The 27,233-nt window shown below is 42.5% G+C and overlaps 1 protein-coding gene across 1 annotated transcript in view; it reads right to left on the bottom strand.

The window, feature by feature from the left end:
• The window catches only part of ALG13 (ALG13 UDP-N-acetylglucosaminyltransferase subunit), a 60,643-nt gene extending 34,272 nt beyond the window's left edge, over positions 1–26,371 (bottom strand). Inside the window, exons 1-10 of the mRNA XM_045030553.1 lie at positions 26,194–26,371; positions 25,755–25,917; positions 24,042–24,180; positions 22,094–22,199; positions 7,721–8,137; positions 6,148–6,231; positions 4,008–4,058; positions 2,689–2,735; positions 1,460–1,532; positions 302–383 (exon numbers count right to left, since the gene is read on the bottom strand). Coding sequence (XP_044886488.1) covers positions 302–383; positions 1,460–1,532; positions 2,689–2,735; positions 4,008–4,058; positions 6,148–6,231; positions 7,721–8,137; positions 22,094–22,199; positions 24,042–24,180; positions 25,755–25,917; positions 26,194–26,274 — 1,243 coding nt within the window. The 5' untranslated portion in view covers positions 26,275–26,371. The remainder of the gene's footprint in view (positions 1–301; positions 384–1,459; positions 1,533–2,688; positions 2,736–4,007; positions 4,059–6,147; positions 6,232–7,720; positions 8,138–22,093; positions 22,200–24,041; positions 24,181–25,754; positions 25,918–26,193) is intronic.
• Positions 26,372–27,233: the final 862 nt, after the last annotated feature.

The following is a 27,233-nucleotide window of genomic DNA, read 5'->3' as shown; positions in this document are numbered from 1 at the left end:
GTGGCGCAGCTGCCGGCTGCCAGCCCCAGAGCTGCAGCTGCTTTGGCGGCTGTGGGGAGAGCAGAGTGGCCAAAAGCAGAGAGACTCTGGCCCCGCCTCTTCCCTTCTGGCTCTGCTGCCTCTCCTTGCTCCCTCTGTTGGGAGGCAGGGCTGTGTCCCACCTCTCCCTCTCTATACCCATTCATAAGCCGACCCCCTTCCCTGGTGCTTCCCTTTTTTACTAAAAAAAAAATTCAGCTTATGAACAAGTATATACGGTACTTCAAATACACTATTTTTAATAGAGTGAGAGTTAATTTACCCTGGCAAACAGCAGCATCTGCCTGAAATTGTTTTGTATACACAGAGTCGTAATGGCCGTTACTGGAACAACACAGCAAGATCTTGGAAAAAAAAATAAAACCAAAAAGCTTTGAGGAAGAAACGAAAGAAAACCAAAAACATTTTCTATTTGATGTTCTAGCACGAGACTACAAATCCTTTACTTATTCTAAGGCTAATGCTTTAATTCGCTGTCCAAACAATGGGTATGCTTAGTATAAATACAAAGTGTTAGAAACAGAGTTGATCCCTATAAAAGGGATTGTAACAAGTGTACAAATAAGTTTGCCTTATTACCCACATGAACACTGTTTAGTCATCTCATGAACTGTTGAAGGTCAAATATGAGAGACTTTACTGTGAGTCAGCTATCTTATGAACAACTAACGGTCTAGAAGTTAAATGCCAATCACTCTTACATTTAGAATCCCCAAACTGCAAAAACTTATTGGCCCACTAGTATCAAACTAGAGGAAAAGCTATTTCACAAGAAAAAGCTAAATACTGAACTTTCCCTACACCCTTTAATTGTGTCAAAACCTCAAGTGGGTTTAGACTATCTACTGCTTTACTAACAATGCACAACCCACAAAAAAAAAATCACACTAATTAATTTATATCCAGGAGGGGAAAAAATACACCCCAAAAGACCCCAAAATCTTGTCTGCTCTCTTTTGGGGGTGGGAGAAGAGTGCCCTCTCTTCACCCATATATTGGTCTAATCTTGCCACTTTCCCTTTGCTCATTAGCAACTCAATCAAAGTGTCTCATTCTAGCTAGTGAGATTAAAAAAATAGCCACAGAGACCTGTATTCAAGCACCCTCACTCCAGAAAAGCTAAAGTTGATCAAATGGGAAGATTCCTGGGCTGTAATATTATAACTCCTGCAGCCAACAGGAACTTAGTCTAGCAAAAGGTTAACTACTGTGCAACGAGAGTATTCAACTGTGAAATAATTCATTTGTGGAGCATTAGCCTTGTTGAAGTTAGCTTTGTTTTTGTTTTTTTAAGTGTGCAAAATGTGCAGACTTCACTGGAGTTACAAGAGCAAAACTGAAGTGACAAGCTCATTAGAACTGAGTGAAATTAGAGTTATCTAGGAGTGGGAGGGTAGAAAATTCGCTCACATCTCCTTACCTTGTCTTCAAAGCCATTGTTTGTAGCATAGGTAGGTGGCTTTCCAGGGTACCGGTACAGAATAAAGTCTCGACTAGGCAACAAGAGGAAAAAAAAAATCAAGAGAATTGAAAGAGCACGCGTTTAATGCAAATGCTTGTTATGAAGACATTTGAAGAGAATAGTCTGGAGAATCCACTGTTGGTTAACAGAAAATGGAAGCAGAATATTTACCTAACAAGTGAATGTCAATATAAAATTTAAGCAATAACTAAATTCACAAAATGGAACCATCTACTTGAAATAAGAAAAATATTTGGTAAAACCTACAATGTCTGGTTTCAGATAATAAAAAGATCCATCTTATAAGGTCAGGTATTTCTGATCTCAAGACAGATTGCTCTGATAGTGAAGCAATTAACTCTAAATGAAGTAGTTCCAAAAGGGTTACAATCTTAGTACAGGATGCCATTAGAATGTTGTAGAAGTCTAACTTCATTTTGGACTGGAACAGGATGCAAAGTGTTTTAGAGTCTCTGCCATTAGGCTCCTAAATTGTTTGTTCAGAAGTGGCAGTATTATTTTTTTTTAAGCAAGACAGTGCTTGCAGTAGATTCAAATGTCAAGTGAAATTATAATTTATTTTAAATGCATTTCTAGGCTTACACTCTGAGCAGCACTTCTCACTTCCCGAATTTTCAAGGACACCTCATATAGCGTGCACAGTTTTACTTGTGTGTTGGCAGTTAACGTTCATAGCTAGCATTAGATGTTTCCAGTGCACACAACTCCACATCACTTCCCATCAGTAAGTCTCTCACTGTAAACTTTTTTTTTTAAAGTAAAGATTTTAACAGTTATGAAAAATGCCAAATAGACATCAGTGCAGACTGAAGCCCTCTGATAATTCACAGAGCCAGTATTGCCTGGGCAGCAGCAATGAAACCTCCAGTAGTCAGGGTTAGCTCAATCTCCATGGCCACCAGGTCTTTGCCCTCTTGTGAGACTTAACAAGGATGAAAATTCAGTACGTTTCAGGATGTGGGATCCTCTTTACCTGGAACTGGTTTGCAGCCACCCATTCATGTAATAAACATTGAATGGCAGTTACTCCTAAGCCAAGCTGGCATCAAAACTAGATGATCATAATGGTCCCTTCTAGCCTTAAAAATCTATGAATCAAGAGATTCTGGGCCCCACAGCTAGCAGCCTTAGCCATTCACAGCACAATAAAAAGGGAAGAGACTTACTTATAGATTAGTGATAGAGCGCTTATCTCCAATTGGCCAGCACTTTCCTAAGTGTATAAAAATATTTTGATATCATGTTAGCAGGTACAAAAATAAACTGTTCTTCGTCAAATCTGTAATGGAGCTGACCACTGAGCCTGCACTGCAGTACTTGGAACACTATACTGGCTCTCACTATACCATTACTAGAGCTAGTCAACATTTTTCGTGATTTTTTTTTTTAAAAAGCATTTTCTGACCAGCTCTAACTACTGGGTAAAATTCTTAGCCCCTATCGTCAAAGCTCTAAAAGTCTCAAACCAAGCTCTATAAAAGGAGTACATCTGAATATACTGCCCTCTGCAATAACTGTTTTATAGGGACAAGGAGAAGAAGGGTCTACGCCTCAATCCTTAAAAGTTAGTGGTAACTGTAAAACCCCTCAGAGACTGCCTTAAAAATATTTAGGTGGGCACTGAAGAAAACCCACCGAGAGAGAGAATATATCAATGTGAAGTGATGATATACTCCTCAAATACTTCAGTTCCATCTTTTGCAAAATTTTGATTCCTTCTGCATCTGGAAATTTGTAAAACATGAAGGTTCCTGAAGAGAAGATCACTGACATGGGACAATTAAGTATTCAATTTTTGGCCAATAATCCTGGGCAAAGTTGCAGCTAAACTCTACTAGCTAGACCTGTAGCAGTCTCAAAATATTTCTTTGATAAAAATACTAAATTTGCTTTAGATACTCTTGTATCCTGCTCATGCTCACTAGTTAAAAATCTTCAAAGAAACCATAAGTTTAAGAAAGAATGCAGGTTTTTTCCCCCAAAATCTAGGGGGGAAAAAAAGCAAATTTTTTCTCAAACATTTGCTATGAATTATGCACCCAGTTTTGTAACAGCCTTTTAAAGGTTCAAACTGACAGGACCACAGTTTGATTCCCTCAACTTAAATTACACTGTTGTGGTTTGACAATGCCCCTTTTTTGCCCACAAGCAAGAACCAAGGCCCTGATCCTGCCATCAGATCCAGAGTCCTACTGCACCCACACAGAGTCCTACTGAAATCAACAGGGCTCTGTTCAGGTGCAAGGGTCCACCTATGTGCATCTGACAACAGGACTGAGGTAAAAGTTAGCAGGGAGAACAGAAACAACATTCAAACATGCACCCAGCGAAGTGGGTATTCACCCACGAAAGCTCATGCTACAATACGTCTGTTAGTCTATAAGGTGCCACAGGACTCTTTGCTGCTTTTAACATTCACCCACATTCCAGCAAACAATCATGATCTTTTTTGGGCTCAGCCTCAGGAATATGAATCTAGCCTTACCTTTGGATCTCCCAGCCGTTCCAGATATTTTTCAAAGGATCCTTCCACATACTTAAAAAGAGGATATAATTGATTTAATCAGCTGCATATCATTACTAAATCTGCTGGAAACATTAAGAATTTGCTCTTTGTATTTAAAGAGTTTAGAGGAAAACTGAAAATTTCTCTCTTATTTGTATTACCGTAGTGCCTAGGAACCAAGTCATGGATCAGGACCACATTGTGCTAAGCGATGTACAAACAACAGATGGTCCCTGCTCCAAGGAGCTTACAATCTAAATAAAAGACAACAGATAGATATAGACAGTTGGGGACGGGAGGACTACAAGGAAACAATGAGACCATATTGGTCAGCATATAAGCAGTGGTCTTAGCACAACAGCCTTCAAATTCATAAGACAAGTAGCCTTCCTGATCATGAATGATTTCTCCCTCTCCCCTACATTTAGGAACAATTGCATATGTATGTGCTTAGTAAAGGAGGTAACTTCTTGCCGAAAAGCTATTTTATCTATACACACTAGATCAAACGGAACCCCTCGCCCCACAAAGTCAGAATTATAGCAGTGTTTCCTCAAACATATTAAGGAAGGATGTGGGAATGTCTTGTATCACATATAAGGTCTGGAAGGTCCAGATATCTCATGAACATGCACAACTAGATGTACAATTTGGTTATATCTGGGTCTGATGCTTCGGTCTGAAAATAGTTTAATTTTAACAGTTTGCCCCACCTGCATTGCAGAAGTGACTTTTCAAGCATGTTTGTTTTTAAATTGCAAGGTAACAATTTTAGCTATTATCAAATTTTATATCTACTCCTCTAGTTGAAAAGGGATAGCTTAAGGTTGGGAAAGGTAGATATCCTAAAATACATGAGTGCAAATACTAGCATTGCTCACCCCAGCCCTTTCTCCTCAGGCCAATATGTTAAATGCCACCTTGTTTGCCTTATCCAATAAAAGAGAGAGACAGTAAAGATCTTGGATGCTCTGTATGGAAGTTAAAATACCACAGCAATAATTGTGAGTAGTAACTGGTGCAAGTGCCTGTCACCAAAAAAGTCTCTTATCTCACTATTATGCAACACGTTCTGAGCCAGCTGGATGTCTCCCTCCACCCCAGTGGTAGCTGCATTTAAGTGGGGGTGGGGGTATGTACACAGTGTACAAAGCACTTAAATATCACTTGATGTGAAAGACTGTATTATAATACTAAAAGAAGCTAGTTTATTGTTTTATCCACAAAATAGATAGCATTTAGAATTGTTCCCTTAGGATGCAGGGAAAGCCATTTGTGCATTAGAGTTCAAACAGCCAGTAGAGTATTCAGAATGCTCTTCCAGAACCAAGTTGTTTCAAAGCAGTCACAGGACCTGTCTATACTGGTAAGTTTACCTGGATCAGTGGTTGTCAGCAACATTGTACATCAATATTCAGCAGTATTGTAACAAACTTGAGGCTAGGTATATAAAGAGACTGCAGTTGTTGGCAGGGATTGAATTTGTGATCTTCTGAATGAAAACCACAGACCTCTATCACTTCAGTTAAAGTGGAGTCTTCATTGGGTGAAAATAGCAGGCTTCAACAGTTGTTGAAGTCATCCACTGAAAGTGTACAGTGACATTAAAGCACGTATAACACCACGGTTAAAGAGCCATGTAGCATTCCACTGTCCTTAGAGATGGAAGTTTTAATTCAAAATGTATAGTTTCACAGGCAAGAAGTTTCAGTTTCACAAAGATAGCTTATTAATGTCTATACGGTACTGTAATCACAGTTAGTTAAGATGCAAGATCAGATGTTTAGAATAAATGTATATTACCTTTTACAAATAAAAATGTTGTGCCATATAAATATATTTCCAAGGGTTAGAAACAAATCTAAAGTTGACTAGAAACTAATGGACAGAGTAACCCAAATGAGCAAGCATTTTACCCTCAACTTCTCATCTTGCTTAGTACGAGTTTAAACTTGTGCTCGGTCAAAACTTAGAAACTAAAAACAAAACAAAGCAAAGCACAGTGTAGGTTTTCAGTGCACAGATCTACGTAAATAATATGCTTATGTATAAACACCCCCATTATCTCTTAAGTGTACACATAAAACTTTGCATATCATAAATACACAAGTCTACTTACAGACTCAAAGTTATGTTGGTTTTCCCTCATAAACGAAACACAAGCCTTCCTGACTTCCATATGATGAATCTGACAAGCAAACAGCTAGAAAATAAACAAAGGCGTTAAAAAGCACTGAAATGAAAAGTTTGCAGCTAATTTTAAGTTGCACTTTACTCTAAGGCTCCCTTTACATCTAGTTTTACATCAGTGGTTCTTAACCAGCAGTCCGGGGCCCCCAAGGGGGCCGTGAGCAGGTTTCAGGGGGGTCCTCCAAGCACAGCCAGCATTAGAGGCGTTGGGGCCCAGGGCAGAAAGCCGAAGGCTCACTGCCTGGGGCTGAAGCCAAGGGCCCTGAGCCCCACCACCTGGGGCTGAAGCCAAAGCATGAGCAACTTAGCTTTGCAAGGGCCCTGTGGCATGGGGCTCCAGGCAACTGCCCTGCTTGCTACCTCCTAACGCTGGCCCTGGCTTCTATATGCAGAAAATCAGTTGTTGTGGCACAAGTGGGCCATGAAGTTTTTATATCGGGGGGGGGGGGGGGGAATGGCTCTGAAAGAAAAAGGTTGAGAACCCCTGGTTTACATCACAAGGTGACTATATTATAAGCACGTTACAGACCTGAACAACACATACTATAGGTAATTATAAGCACATCATTAGATGACAGATAGTTGTAATCAACCTTTAGATCCATTGGACTAACTGTATAGAAAGTGATTAGTCATTTAATAAAACCTTTTATAAGCTACTCATAAATAGAGCCTCAATATATAGCATGATCCTTTTTGGTTGCACATCTGTGCCTTATGGTATTTGCCCATACATTTTTGAGTGGAAGAATTTGAAGATGCTAAAGGAAAATAAATGATTGTTAATTAGGTAACCACTGGTAGAATATTAGTCCAAATGAGAACCTTTAACCAAACCTTTGGCAGCTGGGATAAAAGGTAAACTAGACCCCAGCCACAGCTCATTTTGCAAAACTAGAACTAACCCACAGTTGTGTAAGGGACAGAGCAGAACTAGAAACTTTTATCCAACTCCTGCTGCTCCAGCTTTGGGAATGGAGAGAAAGATGAAGATTACTTCAAAGCCAAAAATACAACTTTGGCAAATGATGCCTTAGAATCATAGAATATCAGGGTTGGAAGGGACCTCAGGAGGTCATCTAGTCCAACCCCCGGCTCAAAGCAGGACAAATCCCCAGGCAGATTTTTGCCCCAAATCCCTAAATGGCCCCCTCAAGGATTGAGCTCACAAGTCTGGCTTTAACAGGCCAATTCTCAAACCACTGAGCTATCCACCCTCCTCCCCCAAACGAAAACAAGTGGAACCCCACTTACAAGTTCATTTGGCCCTTTCTAGGAGAGAAGGGATGGGGAAACCGGGGGAAGGGAGAGGTGAAGTTATCCTCCCAAGGCATAAGTTGTATTTAACTCCAGCTAGTAGAGCTGGGAGGTGGTGGGAAAACCACCACCCAGGTCAGGCCTGTGAGGGGAACAAGCCCAGCCCTCGAGGAGCCTTGCGGGGCAGCGCCTGGAGCCCCCCACCTTCACCCCCCCCGGGGGGGGGGGAATGAAACTCCTTTTACCTGCTCGGAAATGGCCCGAAAAAGACAAGAGGCGTCTTTGGCTGTGAGCTTGCGGTACAGCCCCAGGCTGGCCAGATACTCATCCATGGTGACCTCGCTGAGGGATTTCTGGCCGAAGTATTTCTTCCAGCCCTTCTGCATCTTCCGAGCGGGGGCGGGTTGGGGCGCAGGGGCAACTCCTACTCCGGGGAGGCACGAGCCCCCGGGGCCAGCCTGAGGACTAGGCGCAGGCACCAGGCTGGTGGGAGCACAGCTGCATTGTGGCCCCGCGGGCTTTGGAGCCGTGGGGCTCGGGGAAGGAGGAGGGGCTCGCCGGGGAGACTGCGGGGCAGGCGGCGCCGGGGCGGGGATGCGCTGAGCGGGGAGGGGGAAGCGCGGCGGCGCCGCTGAGCGCAGCAGTCCCCGGGGCGCAGGGGGCTGCGCGTGGCGTCGCTAGCTGGGAGCCCAGCTGCAGCCAATGAGCCCGGGCGGCCCATGCTGCTGCGCCCGTTTTGGTGATCGGCCCTGGTCGCGTGCCTCATATAGCGAAGCGAGCCGGCCCCGGGGGCAGCGGGCCCGGGAAGCGAGTCAAAGTTACAGAACAGGCGTCCGGGCCTGGGGGCTGCTCGCTTCTCCTCGCCATGCGACTGTGCCACACATACCATCCTAAGGGATGGACAACAAGCCCAAGTGTTTAAAAACCGAACTAGCCCCCAAGCTGCACAAAGAATCGCTGTTGATTCTGGGGGGGATGGGCCTGTGTTTCCCTAAATGTGTTTCCTTGTAGCTGGTTCTGCTCCAGAGAGGGACTGTTCTTAGGGTTAACATGCTTGCTGTTTAGCTTACACGTGAAGTATTATTTTATGATATGCCTATAACAGAAGATAATGTAGGACTGCTTTGCATATGTGGTCTAACTTGTCTGTTGGAATGCATTAAAATGTAATAAAGTTTAAATACAGAGAACGACTTTATTTCCTGGGAATTCCACTATTAGTTGCTGTGGTTTGTCTTTAGTAGGTTATATTGCCCTTCCTGTGCCCCCCCCCTTCAGATTTGGGTGGTTTCTTGGCAGGTGCAAAGGCTGTTCTCCTTTTCAAAAACAGGTGCCTAATACACAGAGCTAGTGACAATTAACCAATGAGGCATCAGAGAGGAGAACATGAAAATTTATCTTTTACTAGACTCCTTTAGATGTAGTGTAAGTTAGTAATAAGCACTTGTCTTTCTTGTTTACATTTGTAGGCTGCAATCCATCAAATCCTTGAACTCAGTGGGACTGTTCCCATGTAAAATTACTCATATGCAGGTTCACGGTCCATGTGTGTATCTGTTTTTGTTTGTTTGTTTGCTTGTTTTTCTTAAAATGGATTGTTCTTTGACTAAAAGATCAATAAAATACTGACAACAGATACTGTCTAGTTCTTCATTCGACCCCAGGAAGAGAAGAGATTTCTTGTTAGGCTAAATTAATATTCATTCAAATTTCATGGATTGAGAACTGGTTAAAGGACAGGGAACAAAGGGTAGGAATTAATGGTAAATTCTCAGAATGGAGAGGTGTAACTAATGGTGTTCCCCAAGGGTCAGTCCTCGGACCAATCCTATTCAATTTATTCATAAATGATCTGGAGAAAGGGGTAAACAGTGAGGTGGCCAAGTTTGCAGATGATACTAAACTTCTCAAGATAGTTAAGACCAAAGCAGATTGTGAAGAACTTCAAAAAGATCTCACAAAACTAAGTGATTGGGCAACAAAATGGCAAATGAAATTTAATGTGGATAAATGTAAAGTAATGCACATTGGAAAAAATAACCCCAACTATACATACAACATGATGGGGGCTAAATTAGCTACAACGAGTCAGGAAAAAGATCTTGGCGTCATCGTGGATAGTTCTCTGAAGATGTCCACGCAGTGTGCAGAGGTGGTCAAAAAAGCAAATAGGATGTTAGGAATCATTAAAAAGGGGATAGAGAATAAGACTGAGAATATATTATTGCCCTTGTATAAATCCATGGTACGCCCACATCTCAAATACTGTGTACAGATGTGGTCTCCTCACCTCAAAAAAGATATTCTAGCACTAGAAAAGGTTCAGAAAAGGGCAACTAAAATGATTAGGGGTTTAGAGAGGGTCCCATATGAGGAAAGATTAAAGAGGCTAGGACTCTTCAGTTTGGAAAAGAGAAGACTAAGGGGGGACATGATAGAGGTATATAAAATCATGAGTGATGTTGAGAAAGTGGATAAGGAAAAGTTATTTACGTATTCCCATAATACAAGAACTAGGGGTCACCAAATGAAATTAATAGGCAGCAGGTTTAAAACAAATAAAAGGAAGTTCTTCTTCACGCAGCGCACAGTCAACTTGTGGAACTCCTTACCTGAGGAGGTTGTGAAGGCTAGGACTATAACAATGTTTAAAAGGGGACTGGATAAATTCATGGTGGCTAAGTCCATAAATGGCTATTAGCCAGAATGGGTAAGAATGGTGTCCCTAGCCTCTGTTCGTCAGAGGATGGAGATGGATGGCAGGAGAGAGATCACTTGATCATTGCCTGTTAGGTTCACTCCCTCTGGGGCACCTGGCATTGGCCACTGTCGGTAGACAGATACTGGGCTAGATGGACCTTTGGTCTGACCCGGTACGGCCTCTCTTATGTTCTTATGTTCTTATATTGATTATTTAGAGCTTTTTTTCTGATGTGCCTGTATAAGACTATAAATAGCATGTGGCAAATTAGGGGTTAAATCCTTCAGTCCCTACTCAGACAAAATTGTTAAGTAGTTTCATAGGGACTCTGTGAACTAGGTATTGCAGGAGTTGGGCCTAAAGTGGTAAATATTAACCAAACAGTGTTTTCCTTTCCAATTTAGGAAGTGAAAATCTTGAGGAAAATGTTTGGGGATTAGAAAAATTCACTGTTGTGCTATTGGACACCAAATAAACTGGTTACAGTGCAGTATTTGAATACAAATTGTTTGATTATGAAGACAGCTGTCATTTGTGTTTCTCAGGTGTAAATAAGGGATGTAATGACATCAAACACCTACATGCAGAACTTAAAAAAAAACACCTTATTTTAGGCAAAACAGTATTTAAAGGAGTGACATTTAATACCAATTGCACAATTACTTGGTTATTTAGTAGTAGAAACAGAATATTCTGTGTGGCTATTGTCAAGGCTTACAACTCTTACAATTGAACCTGCCCCATTTTTTAAGTATCTGCTTGACATTTACAGGACAAAATAATGGCAGAGTAGTATTGTGTAATTGATGGGTGGTTTTGCAAATCCCTCTCCCCTACCTTTGGGGGGAAACCCTCTAAAAGCCCTCTTGCTGGCATTTTTGTCATTCTTACTCTCTTTTTCCATGCTCCTGTAAGTGCCTATGGTGAGAGCACTGAAGAGTTCTATTTATTTGCAGAACAAATACTGCAGGGACAGTGTAGTGCAAGCCCTACACACACTAATAATGTACCTTCACCAGGTGGAAGAACATTAGTGTGCATGCCTATTCTATCCTTGGTCTCCATCTTGATACTACCAATTTGAATGGGGATTTTTAATATGTTCTATGAGGGCCCCTCTTCCTGTTATGGACTAAAAACTCCTTTGCAATAGGTATATTGCAAAGCCTGTCTGAGAAGACATCTGAGGAGGAGTGAGATTAATTTGAAGAGAAAGGGTAGAGTAGGAACTTTAATAGTTTTGCTGACTGATGGCTGTTATGGGCTAATTTTGCCAGCTGCTCCACAGAGGCATCCTCCAACTTGCAGGATGGAACTTTGATTTGGTTATTTTCTTTGTAATTATTTTTGGATGGTGCTTTTAATTGTTGTTAAGGTCACCAAGAGCCTGGATGGGCATGCTTTTATTTGCCGGTTTTGTTTTTCTTTAAATTAAAGTAAATAACCCTCTTTGAAACTTTTGTTTACTATTGATTTGGGCTGGATTTGAACTGGCAAACTAAATGGCAAACTGGCAAACTAAATGCACTTCCAGATCCCCCCAAATGTAGAGGCCTCTGATGGTTTAGTAGAAAACAGTACAAAAAGATTACCAGAATACTACAATGAGAAAGCAAACCAGTCCTTTTGCCTAAAAAATGAAAAACATTAATTAGTACTGTAAAAACTTATCAAAGACTGTTCCTTAACTAAAAATGATGAAAATGCCATGACCTGGACATGAAAATACTAGTGCTTAGAAATGACTAGAGTGTCTGATCAATAGAAGAGAAATGGTGACTTGTACAGAGATTCATATAATAGGAAATCAGAAGGTTACAAGTCTTTAGATGATCCAGGATGAAATATGAATAGTGTCCCAGCAGTTAAAGACCTGAATAATTTTTGGGGAGTAGGTACTAAAAACAATGTAAAGCACATAACTTCATTTTTTATAAAGTGTTAATGTATTATCTCAAATCTTTTCCATCTCCATCCCAACCTAAAGTTCAGGTCAGAGCAAGGAGGAGAATATGAGATACAGTATATTAGAATGATATACAAACAGTATTTTTCTTTTTTGTGACATTTGAACAATTAAGTAGTAAGTAGAGCTGGTCTGAGTTTTCCAACTAAATATTTTTCACTGGAAAATGCTAATTTGTCAAAACTGAAACTGTGGGAAAGGGTTGGCTTTGACAAATTTCCCAAATTGAATTTTTTTTTAAAAATGGTTTGAAATTGTTAAAAGGTTCTGCTTCAACATTTTCTAAACGAAAAGTGTCATTTTTGGTTTGAAACAACTTTTTTGTTTTGAAAATTTCTGTTCATTTATAATCTCCAAAAAGATTATAATCTTAAAAAAGGTTGAAATAAAAAGTTTTGGAATTATCAAAAGGAAACATTTCATTTTACCTAATCCAAAAAACCCCAATTCAGGTTCAGTTCAGAAAAATATGAGATTTATAATTGGTCACAATTTGTGACAGGATAAATTTCAAAATCTTTAAAACTTTCATTGGATGAGAAAACCATTTCCCACCTAGCTCTAGTAATAAGATAGCCTACTTCAGGTGTCCACCCCTACTGGCTGGCCACAGTGACTGTACAGTCTATTCATTTCTAACTCAGGTTTTCACTGCAGTTAAAGCCTCAAATTAGCCTAACTCAAATGAGAGCAGCCACACTGTGAAATAACATTCAGACTGTAGTGATTGAATTGCCAGCTGAGTTGTGTTCACTTGAGCTCCATTGACTGGCCAGCCACATCAAGTTAAAAGAACTACCATGCTTGAGTTGATAGTTTTTGTGTGTGGATGGGATTTGATCCGAGGGCAACACTCAAGTTATAACTCAGGTTAACTCTGCAGTGAAGCCAAGTCCTTAGACTAGAGGCAGCCTGTTCTAGTTCAAGTGATAGCTTCTTTTAGTGCTGGGTTTGATCACATCTAACAATGTTGGTGTCTGTGGATATGAGACCAAGAGTGTAACAAAACTTGTTTAGCCCTGGTTAAAATTATTTTAAAATATAGCTTATTTTAAATTAAACTTGTTTTTTTAAAGAAAGTCCTGTTTTCTCTCCATAGATATTAAATAACCAATTACACTTCTTGAAGTAGCAGTGATTTTTCCCGGTGTGCTTGGACTAAAATTTCCATCCTCAGCTGTTGTGCACTGTGCGGTATACTAGTTGGTTACCACACTCCCTCCTTAGAGGATGCTGCATTTCACCGGTGCTTTGTGTATACGTGTGCATATGTATACATTATCCTGAGACTCTCAAAACAATGTTTTATTTATTTGATATGGGTGTACTTTCTGTTCTCAGTTTGGTGGAATTATTGGCGCTTTTATATTTCAACCTGCATGAACTCTGACACGGACTTGCAGCTGTATAAATACATCAAACCTGAAGTCTAGAAAACATTTAGGCTATGTCTGGAGTAGAAAAACAGGAGTTTAAGGGTATGTCTACGCTATAAAATTTGGTCGATTTTATAGAAGTCAATCTTTAGAAAGCGATTTTATACAGTCCATTGTGTATGTCCCCACTAAGCGCATTAAGTCGGCAGAGTGCGTCCTCAATACTATGGCTAGCATCAACTCACGGAGCTGGGCACTGTGGGTAGCTATCCAACAGTCCCTGCAATCTCCGCCGCCCATTGGAATTCTGGATTAAGCTCCCAATGCCTGATGGGGCAAAAATATTGTTGAGGGTGGTTTTGGGTACATGTCGTCAAGTCTCCCCTTCCTCCCTCCCTCCGTGAAAGCAACGGCATACAATCATTTTGCGCCTTTTTTCCTGGGTTACCCGAGCAGATGCCATAGCAGGGCAAGCATGGAGCCCATTCAGCTCACCGCTGCTGTTGTGAGCAAACACCTTGCACATTATTCTGCAGTATGTGCAGAACCTGGCTAGGAGCCGCCAGCATGAGGATGATTGTGAGGAGGACATGGACACAGACGTTCCTGAAAGCATGGGATGTGGCAATTGGGACATCATGGTGGCAGTGGGGCAGATTGATACAGTGGAACGCCAATTCTGGGCCCGGCAAACAAGCACAGGCTGGTGGGATTGCATAGTGTTGCAGGTATGGGATGATTCCCAGTGGCTGTGAAACTTTCACATGCGTAAGGCCACTTTCCTGGAACTTTGTGAGTTGTTTTCCCCCACCCTGATATGCAGGAATACCAAGATGAGAGCTTCCCTGACAGTTGAGAAGTGAGTGACGATAGCCCTCTAGAAGCTTGCAATGCCTGACTGCTACCAGTCAGTCAGGAATCAATTTGGAGTGGGCAAATCTACTGTCGGGGTTGCTGTGATCCAAGTAGCCAAGGCAATCAGTAACCTGCTAGCAAGGGTAGTGACTTTGGGAAATGTGCATGTCATAGTGGATGGCTTTGCAGCAATGGGGTTCCCTAACTGTGGTGAGGCAATAGATGGAACACATATCCCCATCTTGGCACCAGACCTCCTTGCCAACCAGTACATAAACCACAAGGGGTACTTCTCAATGGTGCTACAAGCACTGGCGGATCACAAGGGATGTTTCACCGACATCAACGTGGGATGGCTGGGAAAGGTGCATGACGCTCAGACCTTTAGGAACTCCGGGCTGTTTGAACAGCTGCAAGAAGGGACTTACTTCCCAGACCAGAAAATTACTGTTGAGGATGTTGAAATGCCAAGTTATCCTTGGAGACCCACCCTATCCCTTGTTCCCATGGCGCATGAAGCTATACATAGGCAGCCTGGATGGTAGTAAGGAGCAGTTGAACTATAGACTGAGCAAGTGCAGAACGGTGGTAGAATGTGCCTTCGGACGTTTAAAGGCTCGCTGGCACTGTTTACTGACTAGGTTAGACCTCAGCACAACCAATATTCCCATTGTTGTTGCTGCTTGCTGTGTGCTCCATAATATCTGTGAGAGTAAGGGGGAAGATATTTAAGGCGGGGTGGTAGGTTAAGGCAAGTCGCCTGGTGGACAATTTTGAGCAGCCAGACACCAGGGCGATTAGAAGAGCACAGTTTGGTGCGCTGCACATCAGAGAGGCTTTGAAAACCAGTTTCATGACTGGCCAGACTATGGAGTGATAGTTGTGTGTGTTTCTCCTTGGCGCCCCCTTTGTTGATTTTAATTCCCTGTAAGCCAGCCACCCTCTCCCCTTCGATCACAGCTGGCAAAGGAAATACAGTCACTATTGTTTTGAAACCATGCATTCTTCCTTTATTAAAAGTGAGATAACTGACAAGGTAGCCCGGGTGGGGTAGGGGAGGAGGAAAGGACAAGGCCACATTGCTTACTGTAGCCACACTACAAATCAAAACCGTTTGAATGACAGCCTTCTGTTGCTTGGGCCATCCTCTGGAGTGGAGTGGCTGAGTGCCCGGAGCCTCCCCCGACCCCACGTTCTTGGGCGTCTGGGTGAGGATATGGAACTTGGGGAGGAGGGCAGGTGGTTATATAGTGGATGCAGTGAAGGTCTGTGCTCGTTGCCTTTCCTGCAGCTCCCCCAGACATCTGAGCATGTCCGTTTGTTCCCCCATTAGCCTCAGCATCGCCTCCTGCCTCTTCTCATCGTGCTCACTGTATGCTTTCCTGGCCTCTGTCACTGTATGCCTCCACGCATTCAGCTGTGCCCTATCAGTGCAGGAGGACTGCATGAGCTCGGAAAACACGTCATCGTGGGTGCATTTTTATCACCTTCTAATCTGCAATAACCTCTGGGATGGAGATGATAGAGACATTTGCACCTGCAGGGGAATAAAAAGTGAGAGTAAAATTTAAGAAGATACATTTCTGAGAACAAAAGGGAGACTCTTCCACAGTGAATCAAGCAATTCACAGCAGACAGCACATGTGCATTAGGTACAAGATCACATTTTGCCTTTTGTATTGCGTGCCTGCTGGTATGGTGACACACCACACATGGCTGGGCAACAGAATTCGGTTTCCAGGTAGCCATGGTAGCCAAAGGGTATGTGGGGTTGGCTTCTTCTGCCTTCATAACATGTAGGAATGGTTTGAAATTGCAGCATCCTCCTTTCCCATAGCAAGCAATGCCAGTTGGGTTTGCCATTTAAAAGGAGGGGCTGTGGTTTTTGGGTGGATGTGCAGCACACCCGTCACCCCCATCGCACCCCATCGCTATTCTCTGGGATGATCCCTTTTAGCCAAGTGCAAACAGCCCAGCATGAATGGGGTCCTTTTACTGTTCCCTTACAAAAATTCCCCTATTTCAACCAGGTGACCATGAATATCGCTCTCCTGAGCGCTACACAGAAAGATAAAAACCAATGTTGCTTGAATGTGACCAAAACCCAGGATCATTCGCTGCCCTACTTTGTGCTGCAATGATTCCAGACTACTTGCTACTGGCTTGGCGTGGTAAAGTGTCCTACATGAAGGACAAAATAAGGCAGCCTTCCCCAGAACCTTCTGCAAAGGCTTTCAGAGTACCTCCAGGAGAGCTTCATGGAGATGTCCCTGGAGGATTCCCGCTCCATCCCCAGACACGTTAACAGACTTTTCCAGTAGCTGTACCGGCTGCGAATGCATCCCAAGTCTTCAGGGCAAATCAAACATTAAACACAATTGCTTTTAAACTCTGTAGTGTAGTTACAAATGTGCATTCACCAGAGGTGCCTTCTCCAGCTTCAGGGTCTGGGAAAGCCTTTGGGAGGGTATTGGCTCCAGGGTGATGAAAAGGTCCTGGCTGCCAGGGAGAACGGATTCTCCACTTGCCTGCTGCGCATCCTCCTCCCTGTTGCGTGAGACTCCCCCCTTGCAGGTGTCCATGGACAGCGGTGGGGTAGTGGTAGGGTCCCCCCCTAGAATGCCATGCAGCTGATCATAGAAGTGACATGTATGGGGCTCTGACCTGGAGTGATCGTTTGTCTCCTTTGTCTTTTGGTAGGCTTCCCTGAGCTCCTTAACTTTCACACGGCACTGCTGTGTGTCCCTGTTGTAGCCTCTCTCCACCATGCCCTGTGCAATTTTGGCATATATATTAGCATTTCTTCTTTTTGATCAGCGTTTAGCCTGCACAGATTATTTTTCCTATACAGCAATCAGATCCAGTATCTCCCGTTCGGTCCATGCTGGAGCTTGTTTGCGATTCCGGGACTGCATGGTCACCTGTGCTGCTGAGCTTGCCATGCCGACCAAAGAGGAAATGAAATTCAAAATTTCCCGGGGTTTTTTCTGTGTACCTGGCTAGTGCATTGGAGTTGAAAGTGCTGTTCAGAGTGGTCACATTGGAGCACTCTGGGATAGCTTCTGGAGACCAATACCATCGAATTGCATCTGCACTACCCCAAATTCGACCCAGCAAGGTCAATTTTAGCGCTACTCTCCTCGCCGGGGAGAAATATAGCAGTCGATTTTAAGAGTCCTTTAGGTCAACGGAACAGGGTTGGTTGTGTAGATGCATTGCTTATAAAATCGACCTAACGTGGCTAAATTCAACCTAACCTCATAGTGCAGACCAGGGCTAGGATTGACCATGACCACCTAACACATGGAAGCAGACCTTGCCCTGTCTATAACTAGGTGAAAAGTCATGTTTTATATTGTGTTTTTTAAAATGTGTTTGCTAACATGGTTTAAAACACAACCTGTTCACCTATCCTGGACAGGTCTACAATATTGTAAGAACCTCCGATTGAACAGTCTGTATTTTCCAAAATTCTGCCAAACAAAAGTGTATTTAACCAAGAATAAGTTCTGTTTGTTGTGTGAATGTTTAATACCCACACCACAAACATAATACATACAAACTAGGGCTATCAGTTAACTCACATGATTAACTCAAAAAATTGATCACGATTAAAAAAATTAATCACACTTATAGCAACAGAATACCAAATGAAATGATTAAATATTTTTGGATGTTTTTCTACATTTTCAATATTGATTTCACTTACAACACAGAATACAAAGTGCACAGTGTTCACTTTACATTATTTTTATTACAAATATTTGCACTGTAAAAATGATAAACAAAAGAAAGTATTTTTCAGTTTACCTTATACAAGTACTGAAATGCAATCTCTTTATCGTGAAAGTATAATTTATAAATTCAGATTTTTTTTGGTTACATAACTGCACTCAAAAACAAAACAGTGTAAAACTTTAGAGCCTACTCGTCCACTCAGTCCTACTTCTTATTCTGCCAATGGCTAAGACAAACAAGTTTGTTTACTTTGACGGGAGATACTGCTGCCTGCTTCTTATTTACAGTGTCACCTGAAAGTGAGAACAGGCATTCGCATTGCACTTTTGTAGCTGGGGTTGCCAGGTATTTACATACCAGATATGTTAAACAGTTGTATGCCCCTTCATGCTTCGGCCACCATTCCAGAGGACAGGCTTCCATGATGATGGTTCTTGTTAAAAAAATGTGTCAATTAAATTTGTGACTGTAATCCTGGGAGGGAGAATTGTATGTCTCCTGCTCTGTTTTACCCGCACTCTGCATATATATATATTGTTATAGCAGTCTCGTATGATGATGCAGCACATGTAAGTTTTAAGAACACTTTCACAGCAGATTTGACAAAATGCAAAGAAGGTACCGATGTGAGATTTCTAAAAATAGTTACAGCACTCGACCTAAGATTTAAGAATCTGAAGTACCATCCAAAATCTGAGAGGATGAGGTGTGGAGCATGCTTTTAGAAGTCTTAAAAGAGCAACACTGATGCAGAAACTACAGAACCAAACCACCAAAAAAGAAAATCAACCTTCTGCTAGTGGCATCTGACTCAGATGACGAAAATGAACGTGTGTCAGTCCACACTGCTTTGGATTGTTATCAAGCAGAACCCATCATCAGTATGGACGCATGTTCCCTGGAATGGTGGTTGAAGCATGAAGGGACATATTAATCTTTGGTGCATCTGGCAAATAAATAACTTGCGGCGCCGGCTACCACAGTACCATGCGAATGCCTGTTCTCACTTTCAGGTGACATTGTAAACAAGCAGCAGGCAGCATTATCTCCTGCAAATTGTAACCAACCTTATTTGTCTGAATGATTGGCTGACCAAGAAGTAGGACTGGGTGGACTAGTAGGCTCAAAGTTTTACATTTTTTTATTTTTGAATTCAGGTTTTTTGGTACATAATTCTACATTTGTAAGTTCAACTTTCATGATAAAGAGATTGCACTACAGTACTTATATGAAGTGAACTGAAAAATACAAATGTTTGCAATGTAAAAAAAATTCAAAAAATATAAAGTGAGCACTGCACACTTTGTATTCTGTATTGTAATTTAAATTAATGTATTTGAAAATGTAGTAAACTTCCAAAAATATTTAAAATAAATGGTATTTTATTAACAATGCGATCAATCGCGATTTTTTTAATTGCTTGACAGCCTTAATACAAACCATACTTTACTGTAAATGTTTGTGAATAAATACATCAGATTCCTTGCCTTGCTTTTTTGATGCTATGACATGTAAAAAAACTAGTTGTTGACATAAAGATGTCAGCGGAAGGCACATAATTGAAATGAAGAATTCTGAAATCTGTTGCAGAGAGTGTGTTCATACTTTTTTTTAGGAAATTATTAAGTTTAGCCAATTTTCCTCTTTTCAGCTCTTTAATACTCCGAACAAAGCTTCTGTTCTGCTCTGTCCCTTTCACATATTTGTTGCATGTCCAAAAATCACACAGCTAAATTTGGGGAAAAATATCAAAACAAATTATAAACGTTTAGGAGGAGGGACTGTCTTTTTATTACGTATGTATGCTGCCTAGCTCAATAGTTTTCAATTGTTTGTGTTCACATATACTGTGACATTTGGAACTGCATCACTGTCAGCTTTCACATACAAACACATTTAAAGAACATTTAGAGGAAGAGCACATTAATTTAGGCTTAGGTTGGCTTGTATTCTACTTACAGTGATCAGAACCACACTAAAACGTGGTTGTTGATATGGGTGTAACTAGTAGGGTGTCAGTCAGTGTGGACAGGGATTTTTTTTCTCCTGAAAATTGTGCTAGTGAATTTGGTCAAAGACTAACTTTTTAGCAGTGTACCACTGCATCTGACTGTTAGTATAAAACAAAACCCAACCACACCGCAGTGATCTGGGAGAAGTGGTTAGAACTTTGATAACAGCTATGTATCAACATAAGTGTAACTAGTACAGGTCTGTTCCGTGTGGACCAGGCTATATTACGAAAGAAGCTGCTGTGGTGGAGGACCTGGTTTCACATTAATTCCCAATATAGTTAAAACACTATTTGGCCTTATAGATGGGATCAGATGATCCTGTTAGTACCTGACAGAGATTGGGGCTTTATCAAACTGTAAATGGATTTAGTAATAGTTTTATTCTCTTCACGACAACCAAAAGCTTGTTCTAAAAACAGCTTCTTTGATTGGTTTAGGACTGCATCTTCCTCCCCAATTTTGTTCACTTCCGTAGGCTCCAAAACTGATCTACAAAGATCTTAATTATGTCATCTGACTTAAGCATTCAAGGTCAGCATCTGTATTAGAGTATTCATGTAAATCAGCCAAGGACATAAGTCTCACCAAGTTCAGCTGAAAAGTCCTCCAAGATAAGAGTGTGATTTCCTTGATGTCAGCTGCAAAACCAACTTTTCAGTTACAACTAACAAAGTTGTTACCTCCAGCCTGGTACTATGCAACATAAACACCATCCAAAACACCAAGATCTTTTGTGAACTTTCTCACATTTGCTGTGGCACCATCAGTTTGCATGAAGACTTTATGCACCATGATCTTTCTATAATGGAGCTTTAAATTGTGAATGACCCCTTCAATCATAGTCTGGTGTAAAGAAATTGTACCGGGCAGCAGAAAGTTCAGTTTCACATTTGTGGGCTGAACAATTGAGAATCACTGCAATTTTCCTTTTCTTTCCCCGCTCATCTCTTTGTCAATGTTCATAAGCTATTCAGTGAATCTGATGACAATCATTCATGCATTCCTATTTGCTTTATAGATCGTAGACAGGGAGGGGACACCAGGAAAACAATATGGCATTTTTCTTTTTTCAATCACAAGAATTTTCATTTTATCTTTCCCAGTTTGGCTTGCACACACAAGAACAGTGACTCTTTCCTTTGCTATTTTGCTGCTAATTATGACTTTTTAAAGACCAGAATTTCCTCTGGGATTGCTGTAAAGTAAATCAGCCATAAATGTCCTCCAAAGAGAATTTGGCCAAGATTGAGGGTAGGACATCTGTTGTCCAGTGCTTGAGTTCAGATACCAGTATCTCTCTCACCATGGCTCCATTTAAATGCAATGTTAGTTCATGTTTTCTGCCAGGAAAGCCACCTATGGGCTGGTTCAAAATTTTCAAGTCCCATTTCTGTTGCAATGTTTTGTGCTTTCCTGATCAGTAACTCGCCTGTAATTGATGTGTTCTGATGATGTGAATGAACAACCCAGCACAGAAGTGCCTCCTCTACTCCCTTCTTTTTCCCCACCCACTGCCATTTTTTATTGTAGTTTGAACCACTGTGCTACTCGTTTAGGATTTCTCTTTAAGATCTTACACGCAGTTGAGACTGAAAATTGCAAGGAAACAACTTTTTGTCTGTTAGCTGGATTTGCCATCTGGACCTTGTCTGCAAGAGTCAAGTTGTTGGTCTTTAGTTTCTGGCTCTCCTTGGCTCTTGCTAGATAAGTCCTTTAGATAGGGTTGTCCAACAAAAAATAACCCTATACCTCTACTGACACTGTGTTACTTGAAGCATGATGCCAGTAGATGTTAAATTGGCATTAAATGGGAATATATTTAATGTCAGTTGAAATTGAACAGGCATATTTATGTTCAGTTGATACAAAAAGTGTTGGTTCGAATAAGTGGCTTTTCCTATTAAGGAAGTGACATTAGAAGAATTTGATCACATACTAACATTTTCATTTTTCTGGATTAATTATTCAAATCCAATAACTCTGTCCAAGAATGCAGCAAACTTTTCTGGCTGTCCAGGAGAAAAGGGTTTCAGTGTTGACAAATCGATTGACTTCAATGACTCCAAAAGGGTGCTATAAAAACAAAACAAACAAAGGCAACATGAACGATTAAATACTTCACATGGGGGTATTTTGTCTTTCACTATTTTTCTAATCCTGCCTTAAAGCATGCATGCACACGAGTCCCTCAGCTCAGGATCTATTTTACTTATCCATTTAAAATAAATGCAGGACAATGATTAGCAAAACTGTATGACTCTCATGTGTGAAAGTCTGAGCAATTTAAAGTGGCAGTCTACTTTACAGAACACCAACACCAAAATAAAAGTAATGTAAATGAAAATCCAGGATTATATCTGGAATGCAGGGTCTTGGTTACCAAGTACTTGTAATTTAACTTTCATATGTCTAGGAAATGCTGAACAGTTATTGTGATTTTTTTTCCTGTATGGTAGTTTAAATAAATTACCAAAATAAATGAAACTGGTGTGATTATATTGCATTGACAAATAAAATATGCAGAATTTTGGATTTTTTTGTTGCAGAATTCTCCCAGGAGTTTTTCCTTTCAAAGTGGAGCCAGATTCAGAGTGGGTTACATGCTGTTGCAGGTCAAAAGCCACCATACACTCCCTTTTTTGTCTGCCCTTCAGATCCCTTCTCAAAATTCTTCTTCCACTAAACATTTTCACTTAGTTATTTATGTCTCATGATAGTAGTCTTAATTTTACCAAAACATAAGAAATTACCATAACCCAAAGTTCCCAAGCATGAATCATAAAACATATAATATGTACCCTAAAGCCTTCCCACTCTCCCTTCTCAATTTTTCCTGAATGATTTTCACTTATGAAGGACAATAATATTCATTGTATTATCTGTGTTTATATTAAGTTTAAGATCCTTGAGGGAGGGACTTCATCTTATTTTATTCATTAATAGTACCATGCACTATATAAGTAATAAGATTACGTAAATTTAAGACACTTGTGAATGAATTCACATTATCCAATCTGTATCCTGTTTTTACCTTCCTAAGACCTCCTGACTACAGACAGCAATATAGAGTCTTGACGAGGTGTTAGAATTAAGTTGACAACAGGAGCAATCAGTGTGCAAGACAAGACAGCTTGTGTCAGATCTAAATGGTTATTCAACAACTCTCCCTCTGGGTAGGATAGTGGTTGATCAACCCAAACTTCTGATGTTGTTTTAAGGCTGTATTCAACATGAAGACCTAAATAAGTTCAAACAGAAGCTTCTGAAGAGCCAGGGCCTTTTATTAAATTTACCTTACATGGTATGTTACTTAGAGCTATTGGCCAGTGCTGCTTTCTACCAACTTCAGAGGTTTGGCTTTGTTTGGGGATATTTTTTTTCTGAACAGTGTGAATAACTACAACTCAAACTCCTTCACTTTAGCTCTGTTTAGAGTGTTTGTCATTTAATCGGAATCAGTAGTGTCCTAAAAAATGATAACCTTGGAACCAGATTTTCAATGGTTTGGTGAAAGAAGCACCAAGCGTAACTCTAGTAGTAATCTACCCTGGCAAAAATACGTAGCAGTGGTAGACTAGCTCTGGAGGGAGCTATGCCCAATCTAGTCACTGTCTGTTTGAGGAGGAGTTATTGATTTTTGCCTCTGATGTACAGTTGCAGAGAAGAGATTCCTCCCACCCCCCAATAAATCTATGTGTTGTATGTGATACTGTAAAAGAAAACTGTGAAAATTATGCCTAGCACAATGGGGTCCTGGCCTATGACTAGGGCTCCTATGCACTACCTTAATACTACTAATAATAATACTCGTTCAGTCAGGATGGCTGCTGTCAATTTCTTCTAAGGGAACAAAATGAGAACAGTTGGCTAGACCCTTAGAAGGAGGCACAAATGATATGAAAATATGTGCCATACCTACAAGTGCAGTAGAAGAGGTGTCCATCTCTGTATAGTTGCCTGGCTAATTCTAGCTGATGATTGTTCATCAGCTTTTCATTTACAACCACCAAGAGTGGTTTCCCTTTTTCCAGAGTCTCCAAACAAGTGCCTGCACCTACAGAAGAAATCAGTAACATGAACAGTATTTGCACACATGCATCCAAGTTTCACCGTACACTCTTGCAGTAAAAAACAATTAACCCTGAAATATTTACTCAGGCCATACTCCCATTATGCTGTATGATTCCACTGACATTTGGTTTGAATGGGAGTTTTAACTAAAATTTTACAAAATTTAAACTGGGAGACTGTCACTGATCCCTAGAATTGGTGCTGTGCCTCTAGCTTTGCTAAACTCTCTAGGAGGAACACCTTCAGCATGCCAGTCCCTCAAGGTGTCTCACTCTTCCTGCACAGGATAGGCCTTGTGGCCTCACCGCCTCCTTAGACTCGACCTCTGGGGCTCCAGCACTCCCGTTTCACACTGCAAGCTCTGTTCAGAGAGTCCAACTGAGCTAGACTCCTGGTGGGGACTTGTCCAGTCTTCGGGAATTAATGCACCTCACCAAGTATTTGCAGACATACTCCAACTGCATTGTCAAAACATTAGGGTTTATTAGTCAACTGGAACACAGCATAGGGCATTTTTAGGTCAGCATAGAGAACTGAAGGTTAAAATATGGCATACACCAGGGGTCGGCAACCTTTCAGAAGCAGTGTGCCGAGTCTTCATTTATTCACTCTAATTTAAGATTTTGTGTGCCAGTAATACATTTTAACATTTTAGAAGGTCTCTTTCTATAAGTCTATAATATATAACTAAACTATTGCTGTATGTAAAGTAAATAAGTTTTTTAAAATGTTTAAGAAGCGTCATTTAAAATTAAATTAAAATGCAGAGTCCCCCGGACCGGTGGCCAGGACCCGAGCAGTGTGAGTGTCACTGAAAATCAGCTCGCGTGCTGCCTTCGGCATATGTGCCATAGGTTGCCTACCCCTGGCCTACACCATTCTGGTTAACTCAGAGTCCAGCCAAGCTGTAGTGACTCTCAAGGTTCAAGCTCTCTCTCTCTCTCTGACCTCCTTAGTCAGTTCCCACTCAGGTAAGAGATGTCTCCTTTCAGCCATCAATTCTTATCCCCCCACACCTCACAGCTTTCCCATCCTTTGTCCTTGAGCTGGTATGTTGCTGAGCTACCTTGCAGAGGTGGGGAAATCTCTCTCCTTCTGGGTCATTGGCTGCTAGTTGTCACTATCCTGGTGACTGGATTTGCCACAGTGGTCTCAAATTCTCCACTGACATGGGGTCAGCCTCTGCCAGTCTTTTCCAATGCCCCATTGAAGCTCAGACAGGTGATATTCATACCAATGCCCGTTAGCCTGCCCTGGGAGCAACTGGTCCTTTCCCACCCATTGGGTAACTGCAGCTTATAGGGCAAACCAAGACACCCACCGGTGTCATGAAACTAGTACAGACAATCCCCACTTCACCACAGGGCCAGAGGTACAAGCTCTAAGCCTTGTCAGTGGCCCCTCGGGCCATGCCAGTTTTCCTGACCCCCGCCCTAGAGCAAACCCAGCACTCCGGCTCGCCAGGGCTGCCCTGCTCGGGCCCAGAGCAGGCGGCCGCTCCGCAGCGGAGAGCGGAGCTCACCCCCCTGCCCCCGGGCACCCCCGAAGCCGCGTTACCCGCGTGGCTGATCACTAGATCCGCGCTCTCAAGGTCCTCGGCCAGCGACTCCTTGAACCGGAACACGTCCAGTGTAAACGCCGCCGTGCGGAACGGGGCCGGGGCCGCCGCCGCTCTGCCGACCTGCAGCACGAGTCTGCCGTAGCCGAGGCTCCGCAAGGCCTACAGCGAGACGGGGGGAGGGGAGGTTACATCGCCCCGGGGACGGGACGAGGCGGGCCGGGCCGGGGGCCAGCACCGCTTCCCTCCTCGCGCGCACGAGTCCCGCGCCGAGCCGGGCCGGGTGAGGGGAACGTACCCGCAGCGCGGGAGCCAGCCCCGGGGCCCCGCAGCCGCCCGCGGCCAGGGGAGAGGCGGGAAGCCGGGAGCCGCGGCCAGGGGAGAGGCCCCGGCTCGCACTAGGCCCCGCCGCCTGCGGGACGGGCGCCTCGGCCTCACCTGGAGAGTCTCCGGGGCGGTCACCGCGGCGATCAGCTCCTCGAAGCTGGTCGTGCCCACGGTGACAAAGGCCGATTTCATGGCCGGCCGCTTCGCCTGAGCCGGGCCGGGCCGGGGGCGGCCAAGCGGCGTCTCTCCCGGAAAGCCGGGCCGCGAGCGGCCGCGAGGGGGCGCCCTCGGTTCAGCAGAGCCGGGCCTGACCCGAGCAAGGCACCTGCAGGCGGCGAGTCCCGCACCGGGGCAGCCCCGAGCCAGCTCCCCCAGCCAGGGGCCAGTGTCACCCCAGTGACCCCCCCGTCCCTCACACACGTTACCCACAAACAGACGCACCCACGTGGCCCCCAGGGTAACTTCTGCCCAGCACGTGTAAACCCTGAAATAAATGTAACCAAAGCAATACTCAGCCTGCCCTCAGAGCCCGCTGTTCCCTTCCTGCTATTGGGTGGTGTTTTTACCCAGCAATGGGGAGATTAGCTAAATATGCTTTTCCCAAGAGGCAGGAGCTAGGCTGGGGACTGGAGAAGGGACAAGGGGATTGCATGCAATGATCTAAGTTTACCCCTAGTTTGCTATTTTAATTTTTGTTAATTATTTTTGTCACAAGAGTTCCTGACCAACTGTGGCATCTAGACATACTCTACATAGCTTAGATCAGTGGTTCTTAACCTGAGGTGCACGCACCCCCGGGGGGTGCGAGATGCCCTTTCTGGGGGTGTGAGACATGCCAGATTTTTTTAGAAGGTAAATCATCAAAAACACAAATTACGCACAGGGATGGAAGTACAACTACTTTGTTTAATCAAACCTATGTATTTATTAACATTATACATTTTTTAATGATTACTGTAATATGCAAACAAAAATATATCTAGGTTTAAAGAACTGACCTACTTCAATGATTTTTGATAAGGGGTGCAAGAACGTATTTTGAGAACCAAAGGGGTGCAGACTGCAGTAAAGGTTAAGAACCACAGGCTTAGATAAAGAGCAGATATTTCTTCTGTGCCATGCTCCCATGCCCTCAATATCAATGAAACAAA

The sequence above is a fragment of the Mauremys mutica genome, chromosome 9, assembly GCF_020497125.1.
Source record: "Mauremys mutica isolate MM-2020 ecotype Southern chromosome 9, ASM2049712v1, whole genome shotgun sequence".
Taxonomy (NCBI): Eukaryota; Metazoa; Chordata; order Testudines; family Geoemydidae; genus Mauremys; species Mauremys mutica.
Note: the sequence above shows the minus strand (reverse complement) of the source record. Positions and strands in the feature narration are given on the sequence as shown.